A 12,968-nucleotide genomic window follows, 5' to 3' on the forward strand; every position below is an offset into this window, starting at 1 on the left:
TTTATTTGCAATTACAGACCTTTCAACCTCCGAATAAGTAGGCAACAAAAACTTTATTAGTCATAAACTTATTTACAAGAGGGTATAAAAAATGTTGCTATACTGATTATATCTGTTCAACGGTTTGAAGACTATAACTATATGAGTAAGGTCCTCGAAAATTCTTGAAACGTTTCTCAAACTTCGAATAGCGTATGTATAAACGTAGTTACAAGGTGGAGTGGGTTCAAAGTACAACACATTACATTAGCTGCATATAAAAAATATCGCACATATTTGTTTATATTTGTATATATATATAGATAGTTAAATGCTAGATCGGTTCGGCGCGGCCACTGTTCTACTGGCATACGTCCGTATAACAAGGGCCCGGCTCAAGTGTCTTATAGAAGCGGTTAATTGCAAGCGTTTCGATCCTATATGTTTAGGTTTAGGTATATAATGGCTATATATAAAGTACACAGTATAACAGTATTAGGCTTGAGCGTGTGCGTTTCTCTTGTATAACAGTTAGCGTGTGCGTTTCTTTTGTATAACAGTTAGCGTGTATGAGTGTCTGTGTGTGTACAACTAAAAGTCGCCGTTGAGCAAAAACATTCTTATTTGTATATTTAGGTATAGCAGTTAGACTTTTCCTCATTAATACAAAAAAGTTTCATTCTTAGCATTGTTAATTATTGTTCTTGGAATGAGGGGACGGGGCGGGGGGTGGTGGATGGGTCGAGAATCGATAAATAATAAATTAGATTTAAGCACTAACATGGAATACGTTTATCTATATAGATATAGTTATGGAATAGTTTTACAAATACATTCATATACGCTGTATATCAAAAAATATTTAAACCACAATTTTTTCTAGTTAAAGTTCTTTTCGTTCCTTTTGTCTTTTCTCGCGGGTGGGATCTTCTACTCTCAAGGATTCATCAGATTCGTTCGTTTTTCGCTCAACATCATGGCACAAGTTTCTTCCTTCTTCTCCTATCTCTCTTTATCCGTACTTCTCTATCTCTTTCAGACAATAGTGGGTTAAACAAGTAATTGCTTAGCTTTGCTTCTAGTTGAGTTTGTTAGGTTAGTCGAAACAGTTGTTACCCTGTAATCTTACACACTATAATTATTCGCATGGTTTATACAATCTATGTAAATATTGCAACTTGTTGGTTTTTCTTTCCTAACAGGCACTTAACCTTCGTTTAGTTGAAACGCTTAATCAAATGTTGAATTCGGAATGTTGATCTTGTCATGTGCGTATAACAGTTGCGTTTATAACAGCGGGACAGACAGTTCACTGGTTCCTTAAAGTTATATACATAAAAAAGGCATTATATATTTAAACAAAAAAAAGTGCCTCTACATGGAGAGCCATGGAAATGTTACAGAAATTTAGTGGCATTATGCTTGAGTAGTGGAATACTAGAAAAATGGCTAATTCTGTACGATACAAAAGCGAATGGTTATATGAATAACAACAGTTATATCGTTAAAACATTTACGCTAATTACGACAGTTTGTTCGCAGAACATTGAGCTTCTTACAGATGCTTCCTGAGTGGAACCACAACAAACTGCGCGCACAACACTTGACAATCGTATATAGAGTATGGCTTTTTCCATCAGCTAGCAGCGCGTATTGAAATGCGTGCGAGCTGGCGGCGGTGGTGGTGCTGCTCGCCTTCTCCGGTCACCGACCGCCGAATTCGGCAATCCGGCGGCTCCGTTCCGATGACCATTTAAGGTACCCGTCGCCGTTCCTGCCGCACATCCGGCTGCGGCCGTCGCTGCGGCCTCCTCGCGCATTTTCTGCTTCTGATCGGTGAGGCGGGCGCCCAGGCGATGCACCTTTTCCGGACTCAGGATGTTCAGGCGCGTCGTCTTCGAGGATTGTTGCTGATGCTGCTGGTGGGTGGCGGCCGCTGTAGGAGTAAAGAGCTGGTTGATGGCTTGATTTGCATGCAATTGATGGGAACATTTACCAATTGTCAGTCGCTGGGCCGTGGCGGCAGTGTGCCTTTGGGCCAGATGCTTGCTGGGTGATCCGGGTCTGTTGCTTCTGGTGGGCGAAACGCAATTGCTGGCGGTGTTGCCTTGAGTGCCTGTGCGACTGGGCAGTGGCTTCAGTGTCTTCGCTTTGCTATTGCTCGATGGCAGGCGATGATTGCTGCTCGTTCGCTGCTGCTGGAGCGGCGGAAGTGGCAGCGTTAGCTTGTGTTTCTTCGGCAGCCAGTCTGGGGCGGATGGTGGACAACTGCTGTTCGTATTGGTCGTGGTGGTCACATTTCCATTGCTGGTTAATGTGACGCTATTGTTGAGGCTGGTCGGCAGGAAAAGTGGCGGATTGACAACGGTGCTGTTGCTGCTCTGGCTTTTGGTCGTTGCTGTGGCTTTGCTTCGCTTGGGCGCTGGTGTGGCCAACTGTTTGGCCACTCCGCTGGTGGCCAGATTCTCTAGGGACTCAGCATGCTGCAGCTTTTGCCCCACAATCGCAACGGGCGGATTCTTTCGACCAAAGATTGGCGTCTGATTGATGCGCTGCGTACGCGGTGGTGGCGGTGGGCAATTGTTGCCCCCATTCAGGGCGGCAGCCTCATGCTCTAGGCGCTGGAACATTTTCAGGGCCACCGGTGGCGTTTTGAAGAAGTTTTTCATGGAGTGCTGCGACTGGTTGAAGTTCCGCCGGCTGGCCTCCTCCAAATGCTCGAATTTGCTGCGGCACTGATTCAGGCGGGTGCGCATATCATCGATGGCCAGCCGGTGGTGCTGCGACTCCTGGTTGCTGGGTCTAATTGTGCTCTCCTCCAGTTCCTCACTCGCTGGTTTCACCGCATTCTCGTCCTCTTGCGCTGCTGGCAGATTGTTAACATCATGGTAATTTAGGCTAGTATCGCAACTGGAGTCCACATCGGAATAGGTGTTCAGATCCCTGACATCCTGTAGCTGCAGTTCGGCACCGTGGCGCAGATCGACCAGGAAACCTCTTTCGCCAAACGGGCGGCATTTCTTAAGCGCCTTCTTCAAAGCCCTTTCCTTGGACTCCGTCTCGGGCGTGAGATTACGTCGCTCCTCCTGGGCGCCCAGGAAACGCTGGCGACGCCTGGCCCGCATACTGTCACGCAATCTCTCGCCGCTGGGCGAGAAATCTTTGCCGAGATGGGGAGATTTGGGTATATCCTGGGGCTTGATCACCAGGTTCTCCTTCTCCTTTTCCACGGGCGTAATGACCGAATCGACCGCACTCTTGACCAGCTCATTGAGGTTATTTAAGCTGCGCTGGGAGGTGGGCGACAAGGCGTCCTCTGAGCTGGTGTACCATTCTTGAAAGGTCTCAATCTCGTGCAGCAGGCGCTCTGGCGGCACACGATCGGCGGCCAGATCATCGGCGAGACGCAGAAGCCAAACGTGCAGAGTCTCGAAACACGGACGCAGATCGGGATTAAGATCACAGCACACAAAGGCCACTTTAACGAAAGGCTCTGGACATTGGGCGCAGAACTTCTCGCGAAACTCCTGCTGATTGAGACTAAAGTCCGAATTGCGGGGCATAAAATCCGGATCAGCTTCCACGCGTCCAATGATCTGCAATGCATTTGACACATTAACATTAGAGAGTTCAGCCAGAAAAGGTAATGAGCTCTTCAACTCACCTCACACAACATAATGCCAAAGGAGAAGACGTCCACCTTCTCGTCGTACTTGAGACCCTTCATCATCTCGGGTGCCATCCAGTAGGGATTCCCAACCACCGTATAACGTTGCCTACGCTGCCTGCTCTTGCTGCGCCTAAGGGTTCCACTCGGTGACATGGCCGCATCGCTGCCAGCGCCAGATCCGTAACCGCCTGGCGTCATATTGCCACCGCGATCCGTGGAGGCCACACCACCTGGCAGACGCGGCGCGTCCACACTACGTGCTAGCCCGAAATCCGCCACTATGACCGAGCGATCCTCACGCACCAGGCAATTCATGGAGTTCAGATCACGATGGATGATGTTCATCGAGTGCAGGTAGCTCATGCCGCACGCAATATCCCTGGCCAAGCAGACGCGCTGAGGCCACGAGAGTGCCTGGGCTGGATCGTGAATTAGCTCCTTGAGACAACCACCGGCCACGTATTCCGTGACCATGTGCAGTTTCTTATCCTTGTACAGAACACCAATGAACTTGAGCACATGGCGATGGTCTAGCAAACGGAGAACGGCCACTTCCTTGATGAAATTCCTCTGGGCTTCCTCGTCCGCACGATGCAGTTCTTTGAGTACCATCACCTCGCCACTCTGGCGGTGGGTCACCTTGAAAACCTTGCCAAAGAAGCCCTCGCCCAACTTTTCACCGATAACCAGATCGGAGGCACGAAAGATTCGCTGCGGTTTCTGGACCACACGACACGATTGCGTCCTGGATAGATCGTAGAGCTGCGGATGCGCCGAGTGCTGTTGTGCCTGATGCTGTTCATCCAGCAACTTGGACAGACTGGAGCAGCGCTCCTTCTCCTTCAGTTGCGTCATTGCGGTGGCTCCAGCTCCAGCAGCGGGTGGTATGGTCGTTGAGGCATTGGTGGCTTGTCGCAGTTTCCTGGCCTTCGTGCCCTGTTCCCCAGGTGTCTTGTACAGTCGCTCCCTGCCCACCTCGACACTGGAGGCCGATGTGCTGAGCGGCAGGATTAACGTGGACGCTGACATGGCCCGCTGGATGTCCGCTTGGCTGCAGGAGCGGCACACCTGCACCGGATCATGCTCCACCGTCAGCTGAAGCATCTTCTCATTACTTCGTATCAGCTTGTCAATCTGCTCCACGGACGAATCACTCACTGGTGTGCCGTTCACCTCCAAGATCCGATCGCCAATGTGCAGATTCGTAAGGTTCACATCGATCCTTCGGGGGGGAAATAGGATAAAAACCAGAGATTAGTATGGTGTTACGCCCTTAGCTGTTGCCTCATAATGAATACTCAGGCGAATTGGTTACCTATAGGGCGCCCCACAGCACTGTTCCGCCATCGAGGTCAGCCAAAAGAAGAAGTTACAGAACAAGCTGTTTCAGTTTTGTGTTTTAATTTTGGGCAAGCATGTATTGGGGAAAAGGCAGAAAGAGTTGCAGGACGAGTACCCAGCGAAATTAGTTGGTGATTAGGACTAGACCTAGTTAGCTAATATGAAAACTTTCACAAATGGCAACTCAACGATAATCACAAGTCAGAGTCAGATGGCAATAAATGAAATACAAATCAAATAATAGTCAACATTTATAATACGTACTTCTTGAATGTGAGCCATGGAAAAATTTTGGTCAATACAAAATATAACCGAAAAGGCATTTTTATTAAAATTCTTATAGAAAAAAAAACTGTTGTTTTCTTGTGATTTGTGTGTAGAAAAGTGAGTGAACTGTTTGGTTTTCCTTTAAGCACTGACATACATTTAGTACAAAGGCAACTTAGAGGTTCAAAAATTACGAGTTCCTTAAACAAAATCGAAAAGTTCAATCTGCTCTTTAAAAAGAAAAGTTACAAACCACAAACTAATAAACAAAATAAGATTAACCAAAATGCTAGATAAACAGTGCATGCATCTTTATGAGTCAAGTTGTGTAAATCATAGATCATTTCTTACTCTGTAATGCGGACCGTGGGACAACCGTCGTCGAGGGCCACTCCATCGACCCGCAGACCCGGCGTGGCGTCCTTGGGTATCTCGACCAGGCGGATGGAGTGCATCGGCTTGCCGGCGGTCGTGATCCGCGCCTTGGCATCCGCCGGCTGGCAGGACCGTTTGCCATAGCACTGGCCACAGTAGAGCTTCGAACGCTCGACAAGGGCATACGATTCGCCCTCGCCGATGAACGAGCCGCATGCCGTGCAGCAGAAGCACTCCGGATGGAATTTGTGCTCGCCGGCGACCATTACGGGTCCGGTAATAACGGCCGTACACTGCTGGCATGCATCGCCGAATCGGCCGTAGTAATCCTCCCGGCAGTACAGTAATCCCTCGCGCTCGAAGTACCAGTTGTGCAGATGGCCCTCGCAAACGGAGCAGCGAAAGCAATCGCAGTGCCATTGCTGGCCCAGGGCCATCACGATGGGCTCCTCCGGATGGGGCAGCAGTTGGCCCCGGCAATGGGCGCACAATGGTGAGTGTCCACCGGACACTGGTCCTCCTGATCCCGCGCCCAATCCAGTGCCACCTCGTCCGCCATTTGGCCGCAGGCGCTGCTGATGATGCATGGAATGTTTTTGTGCCTTGACGCGATCACGTTAGCACTGGGGGAGGAGGGAAGAGGCAGGGGAGTGGGGTAAACAGATATTAGTCGATGACGGAATAGGTATTAAATATAGTAAATATAGACCAGCAGTCACGGAACTTGACCAATTACTCAACAGGGCGATATAAACCACTGGAAACGAAGTCAGTATCAAATAATCATATATCATAGTATCATATAGACAAGCAATGTAGGTCTAGAAATAAGTTATCAAGTCAAAAGACCAGTATTTAATAATGTTGCAACAAGAGAATAATTATTAGAAAAACTTCATGTTTATGGAATATGCTTCCGATTTAAGATGGTTTCAAAAAGATCATATCCCAACTTCTATACATTTAATCTATATTTTGTCGGGATGGTTTGAATTCTAACTGATTTTAATGTTAAAGAAATAACCAATTGCATTAAAAAACACTATAAAAACAGATTATTTTTGTATATTGAATAAAATGGAAAGAAATTCCGCGATTTTTGATGATACACTGGAACAGTAATTTGAACTTCATTTTGTAAGCGGTAGCTATCGCTGTAAATATTTTTGCGTACTAAACAAATGACCGCACAAAACAGAATAATTGAGTCGGTAGTCATTAGTTTAGGGTTCAGTGATAAAGACTTCGATCCTGAGTCAGCTGCCCCATCGGAATTCGCTATACTGAATTCGCCCGATTTCCATCAATGATTCGCATGCATAATGCATGGGATACATACATATATGTAAATACACATGCATGTATATATTTATATGGATATATGTACATATCTCAACATTGACCGTGAAAACTCCGGTTGATGCAACAACAATCGCGGCTCTTTGGATCAACTGCAATCGCAATTGCACTTCAGCTGAGCTAACTGTAGTTGTTGTGCTCGCCATCCCGCTTTCGCCCGCATAAGTTTGTGCAATGAATGACGAATGCACACGCACACACTTGCACGCGCGCACAGTGGGCACATTTGAGCCGTGCGCTAATTGCAGGCTATGCAACATTAGAGGTTAATGTGCTTTTAATCACCTTCTTAACCCATTAGGCATTTACTTTAGTCAACTTTATCACAGCGAATTTACAGTGAGAAGAATCGATATGAGTGGGTGTTCTACCCTGGCTGAAGTATATATATTATCTAAGACAAGCTTAGTTTACACATTAAAAGGAAATGGTGAGTAATATTAACAAAAAATGAAGTAGATATGATTAATTGTCGTATTAGTCCCGCTAGAAACTAATTCCGTTTAATCAACTATGCCTATCATAACTTGCGGTCCAATTTCAGTTAATTAATTCAATTAATTCACTCAGGCAATTTGCATATTTTTAAGCTCGAACATTCACAAATTTATCCACTGTGCGGAGGTAGGAGCACACACACACACGCGTACAGGTGCTGCACACACATACACACACACAGGCACGCGCTGTTAGAAAATGTGTGTGGGGGAACGGGAACAACAACGACATTAGCAGAGCCAACAGCAACAACAACTGGTTTTTTTTACTAACATTTTATTGTTTTTTGGTGGATTTGTACACTAAACTAAACCAAACACACACACACACTTACATAATTATTCGTTTGTATTGCTATTGACTTGACGCACATTGCACATTTGTTGGGTTTTCTTCGCCTATTTCTTATTCGACTGCAATTCCCGCCAAGCAATTATTAACCGCAACTGCCGAAATGCCGCGGATTTTATTTAACTGCCGACGCGACGCACAACTCGCTAACTCAAACAATAAAAAAGAAATGCATAATAAACAAAACAACAACAAAACCACACAAAATAAAATACAATTTAGCCAGTGTGACCGTAGGCCAGTCATTGAAAAATCCCTAAACTATCGGCTAGGTGTCAACAACTAAAAAAGTGTATTTAATCTTTAATTAAAAATATTTTTTTTATAAGCTAGCTGCTAAGCACTAACAATAAGGATTGGAAAACTGAATATTAAAAAAGTTGTTCCTTAATCTTCAAGTGAATATATATACGAGGGTCGTTTGATAAGTCCGTGACTTTTTGTATTTGCCGCGCACCTGCTCTAAATACAACACTGCTCCTGTCAGCAGTTATCGATTAACAGCTGACTGTAAAATTTTTAAAAAAAAAAGCTGCGTTTTTTGGTTTGCGTTTTATAGGCATTGAAAGCAGACGATCTCGTGAATTTTAACGAAAATGGAAAAAAGTGAATTTCGTGTGCTAATTAAGCATTATTTTTTGCGTAAAAAATCCATCACCGAAACCAAGGAAAGACTTGATAAATATTATGGGGACTCTGCACCATCAATTTCAATGGTTAAGAAATGGTTTACTGAGTTCCGTTGTGGTCGTACCAGTACAAGTGATGCCGAACGTTCAGGTCGCCCAAAAGAGGTCGTCATGCCAGAAATCGTCGACAAAATCCATGGAATGATATTGGATGATCAGAGAATGAAAGTGCGTGAGGTAGCTGAGGCTGTAGGCATCTCAACTGAACGGGTACATCACATTTTACATGAATATTTGGACATGAAAAAGCTTTCCGCGCGATGGGTGCCGCGATTGCTCACACACGACGATAAGCGCAACCGTGTGACCATTTCAAAGGAGTGTTTGGCGATGTTCAACCGCAATCCAAACGAATTTTTGCGCCGTTTCGTTACCGTAGACAAAACATGGATCCACCACACCACACCAGAGACCAAAGAACGTGCACCAAAGAAGGCCAAGGTGGGTCTGTCGGCCAACAAGGTCATGGCCACAGTTTTTTGGGATGCACAAGGTATCATTCACATCGATTACCTTGAAAAGGGTAAAACGATCACCGGCGAATATTATTCAGAGCTTTTGGACAGATTCGATATTGATTTGAAGCAGAAACGACCGCATTTGGCGAAAAAAAAAGTGCTGTTCCATCAGGACAATGCACGGGTGCACACGTGTGTAGTCAGCATGGCAAAATTTCATAAATTGGGCTACGAACTGCTACCCCATCCAGCATATTCTCCAGATTTAGCCCCCTGTGACTATTTTTTGTTTCCAAACATGAAGAAATGGCTCGGCGGTAAGAGATTCGGGTCAAATGAAGAGGTCATCACAGAAACAAACGACTATTTTGAGGGCCTTGAGAAAACCTATTATTTGGAAGGAATAAAAAAATTGGAAAAACGCTGGACTAAATGTATAGAGCTAAAAGGAGATTATGTTGAGAAATAAAACGCTTCTTTGACGAAAAAAATATATTTTATTCAAAAAGTCACGGACTTATCAAACGACCCTCGTATATACAAGAATGGTTGTAGAAATAATGCGGTACTACTAAATATATTATTTAAAAAAACCTAACGGAAATTGTAATTTGAATTTAAATGAACTAAAAGTTGACGTATCCCATCTATTTTCAATGAACCCGGTGAATTTAGCGATAATGACAATGAAATACTTTCTGTTTATAACAAAAACAATACTGTCTTCAGCGTTTATTTTATTGTATACTTATTGTTAGCGTCTCTCACCATTTTTGTTTTTGGTCAGTTGGAAATAAAAAAAGTGAAAACAAAACATTCTAATAAATTAAGTGTACAGGGAATCATTCAATTTGCCTAATATCGTCATTATCCTTGGGCTGCATTCGCCCTGCCACCGAAGCTGCTGCCCACTGTAGCTGCTGTCGCCGTTGCTGCGGCAGTTGCAGTCGCTGCTGCAGTTGCCTGCTGCTCCTTGATGGCCACCACGTCCTCCACGGCTTGCACTTGCTCCTGGATGTCCCGTCGCTCCTGCTGACGCACCAGCTCAAAGTACAGACCCCGCTTGGCCATCAGCTCGTCATGTTTGCCGGTCTAAAACATAGAAAATATTATTATTTCTGAATATTTGCAAACATTTACAATGGTCTTGGGACAACTTACCTCCACGACGCGTCCCTGATCGAGGACGACGATGAGGTCAGCGTTTCGTATCGTGGACAATCGATGGGCAATCACCAGGGTGGTGCGATTCTTAACCACCGTATCGAGTGCCTTCTGCACCTCCGCCTCGCTCGTGGCGTCCAAGGCACTCGTCGCTTCGTCTAGGATGAGGATGCGCGGATTCTTAAGCAGCGCCCGTGCGATGGCGATGCGTTGTCGCTGACCACCGCTCAACTGGGTGCCCCGTTCGCCCACATGCGTCGCATATCCATCGGGCAGGGCGGTCACAAAGTCGTGCGATTGTGATAGACGGGCTGCCGCAAATACATCCTCCTCGCCCGCATCCGGTTTGCCATATCGGATATTCTCCAATATCGATGTGCCGAACAGCACCGGCTGCTGTTCGATGAAACCGAGGACATTGGATCGCAGCCAATAGGGCGATATGTCCGACAGCTTGTAGCCGTCTAATTTGATATTGCCCGCCGATGGTTCGTAGAAGCGTTCCACCAGCGACGCTATCGTCGACTTGCCCGATCCACTGGCTCCAACCAGGGCCACCGTCTGGCCCGGGCGGAGCGTCAGGCTAAAGTCCTTAAGCACCAGCTGTGAAAGAAGGATAAATTGTTTGTCATAAATCGAAAGTATATTCAGTCTATGTATGTTTCAATATCAGTCTTTACATAGGAAGTTAATTACTTTTTGTATTTATTAGGCTCTAATCTTTTTATCACTTTGCCGTAAATATTGCCCATAAATGTTTGTGGGCATTATAAAGTGGTTATCTACGTGCGGAAGTGATAAGAAACTAGTCAATATTATATAAAAAAGAATCAAGTTGACGAACTACAGAACATCGATTAAAGTAACAAGCAATGATTGTTTGGAGAACTATATATATACTCTAAGATAACTCACATGATCGGGTCGCATGGGATATGCGAAGGAGACGTTCTCGAACCGAATCTCGCCGTGCAGCCGCTCCTGTGGGATGATGTAGCCGCGCAGCAGTTCCACCTGTGGCTGCAGCGAGAGGAACTCGAAGACTCGACTGCCGGCCGTCATGCCTCTGATCATGGTGCCCAGCAGGATGGATCCCTGGGCCAGGGATCGCTGCACACCCTGCGAAGCAACCAGGAAGGCCATCAGAGCACCCGGCGACAGACTCTCCGTGGACATGAGATGGCCGCCCATGAAGAGCGTGGATAGGACTAGTGTATTGAGGAAGAAGTTGGTCAGGCCCTGGAAGACGGCAATGCCGTAGCCGAGCTCCTGTGCCAGGCGAGCCGCCTCATTGGTCTCCGCCTCGAACAGCTGCATCTCGCGATATTCACAGGCACTGGATCTAACCGTTCGGATGTTGGACAGTGCCTCTTCGCACACACCCGTCGCTCGTTCCGCCTGGGCCTGCGAGCTTTTGCTTAGAGAACGCAGTTTCTTGCCCAAATACGACATGAACATGACCACGCACGGAACACTGGCCAGCGCAATGGCGGCCATGTGCGGTGAAATCATGAAGAGCGATATACTGCCGCCAATTAGCTGGGCAGCACTACGCAGTCCTTGGGATACGAACTGCTTGAACGAGGTCTTGAAGTCCTGTACATCGGCGGTCAGTCGATTGACCAGCTCGCCCGTCCGATTCTCATCGAAGAATGCGATGTCCTGGACCACAATCTGCGTGAACAGATCCTGCCGCATCTTGGCCGCCATCTGCTCACCGACGCGGCTCAACAGGTAGATGTACATAAAGGTGAAACCAGACTGCAGCATGTAGAGGCTCAGCAGATTGCCGGCCGGTTTGCTCACATCCTTCACGAACGAGTTGTTGATCGGATCCATCACGTACGTGTTGGCATATCTCGCCAGTGTGTTGACCAGGTCACCGAGCAGGTTTGGGATGCGTATGTTGATATATGCCACTATCAGGGCGGCCTGCAAATGAAATGTATTTTAACGCCTGTTAGGGGATTTTTTGTGTCCCAAGAACTCACGCATACGGCACCGATCAGCTCCCAGAGATGTGGCTCTAGGTATGTCCACAAACGCTTCCAGTCGAAGTGCTGCTCCGACGCCGTTTCCTCCTCTTCCTCCTTTCGAATCGCCAGCCGGCTGCCCTCGCAGTGGACGATTGCCCCGCGATGCCCCGCCCACCAGGAACGGGCGCCCAAGCCAATGGCCAGGCTACCACCGCCCCAAACGAGTAGGCGTGTCGTATGCAGCAGGCGGCTGACATTTGTGGGCGGGAGTGCGGGCGGTTGTGGAGCGTTCGTTCCACGCAGATGCTGGCGCATCAGGCGGGCGGCATTCTGGAGGCGTGGCAGTGGCTGCTGCGTGGGCTTCAGCAGGTGGCGACTAAACAAAACGATAAGGGCGGTTAATAATAGGTTGGCTGATTGATGACATAACCGGAGTGAGGGCGCGAGGGGGGCGTTGTTTCTCCAACCAGCTGCTGTGCGCATCAGATCCACAACCGTCGGAGGCTCCGTCCCTCACCCACGATGGCGACCCCTACTCTACCTAAATAAATCGCTGCTCCTGCCGCAATTGGACACGAGTAGGCGCAGCATCTCTTCTCGCGTGGCTTGCAAATATCAACAAAATACGCAAGCGTTAACGCATCAGCTGGCGATAGACGCACACGCATGGCTAGTGGTGGGCAGCTGTATGCTATCGATTGTTCGGCGAGTCGTTAGAGCGGCACTCCCGATAGTTTATTTTGGTTCATAATTTAAAGGGTCTAATTTATCTTAAAAGTAAAAGAACACACAAATGTTTATGGCCAACCACATTTTATTTTGTCCTTTTAGTTTATTATTA

General features: G+C 46.9%; 2 protein-coding genes across 3 annotated transcripts; both read right to left on the reverse strand.

Annotated features, from left to right (window-relative positions):
• Window positions 1–246: 246 nt before the first annotated feature.
• Window positions 247–8,047, reverse strand: LOC122623600 (LIM domain kinase 1). Of its 2 annotated transcripts, XM_043802843.1 has the most exons (5): window positions 7,824–8,047; window positions 5,609–6,255; window positions 3,644–4,871; window positions 1,976–3,575; window positions 247–1,915 (listed from the first exon to the last, which is right to left on the reverse strand). In XM_043802843.1, the coding sequence occupies exons 2-5, from the start codon at window positions 6,217–6,219 to the stop codon at window positions 1,620–1,622; spliced, it is 3,735 nt and encodes a 1,244-aa protein (XP_043658778.1). In that variant the 5' UTR covers window positions 6,220–6,255; window positions 7,824–8,047; the 3' UTR covers window positions 247–1,619. The 2 variants fall into 2 exon arrangements, with proteins under 2 accessions (XP_043658778.1, XP_043658779.1); XM_043802844.1 differs by lacking the exons at window positions 5,609–6,255; window positions 7,824–8,047 and adding an exon at window positions 5,255–5,392.
• A 1,353-nt stretch (window positions 8,048–9,400) lies between these two features.
• LOC122623547 (mitochondrial potassium channel ATP-binding subunit) lies at window positions 9,401–12,807 on the reverse strand. The gene is made up of 5 exons (XM_043802767.1): window positions 12,669–12,807; window positions 12,143–12,503; window positions 11,067–12,083; window positions 10,149–10,754; window positions 9,401–10,079 (listed from the first exon to the last, which is right to left on the reverse strand). Exons 1-5 carry the CDS (start codon window positions 12,716–12,718, stop codon window positions 9,855–9,857), a joined length of 2,259 nt encoding a protein of 752 aa, XP_043658702.1. The 5' UTR covers window positions 12,719–12,807; the 3' UTR covers window positions 9,401–9,854.
• Window positions 12,808–12,968: the final 161 nt, after the last annotated feature.

The sequence above is a fragment of the Drosophila teissieri genome, chromosome X (genome assembly GCF_016746235.2).
Source record: "Drosophila teissieri strain GT53w chromosome X, Prin_Dtei_1.1, whole genome shotgun sequence".
Classification (NCBI taxonomy): Eukaryota; Metazoa; Arthropoda; class Insecta; order Diptera; family Drosophilidae; genus Drosophila; species Drosophila teissieri.

Coding starts and splice junctions, on each gene's coding strand:
- LOC122623600 (XM_043802843.1), bottom strand. CDS start 6,219: ATGCATCATCAGCAGCGCCTGCGGCCAAATGGCGGACGAGGTGGCACT. Junction 4,872..5,608: donor CCCACGGTCCGCATTACAGA/GTAAGAAATGAT, acceptor TCCCCCCCGAAG/GATCGATGTGAACCTTACGA. Junction 1,916..1,975: donor GGCCCAGCGACTGACAATTG/GTAAATGTTCCC, acceptor TTACTCCTACAG/CGGCCGCCACCCACCAGCAG.
- LOC122623547 (XM_043802767.1), bottom strand. CDS start 12,718: ATGCTGCGCCTACTCGTGTCCAATTGCGGCAGGAGCAGCGATTTATTT. Junction 12,504..12,668: donor AGGAGCAGCGATTTATTTAG/GTAGAGTAGGGG, acceptor CGTTTTGTTTAG/TCGCCACCTGCTGAAGCCCA. Junction 10,755..11,066: donor ATCCCATGCGACCCGATCAT/GTGAGTTATCTT, acceptor CTTCTTTCACAG/CTGGTGCTTAAGGACTTTAG.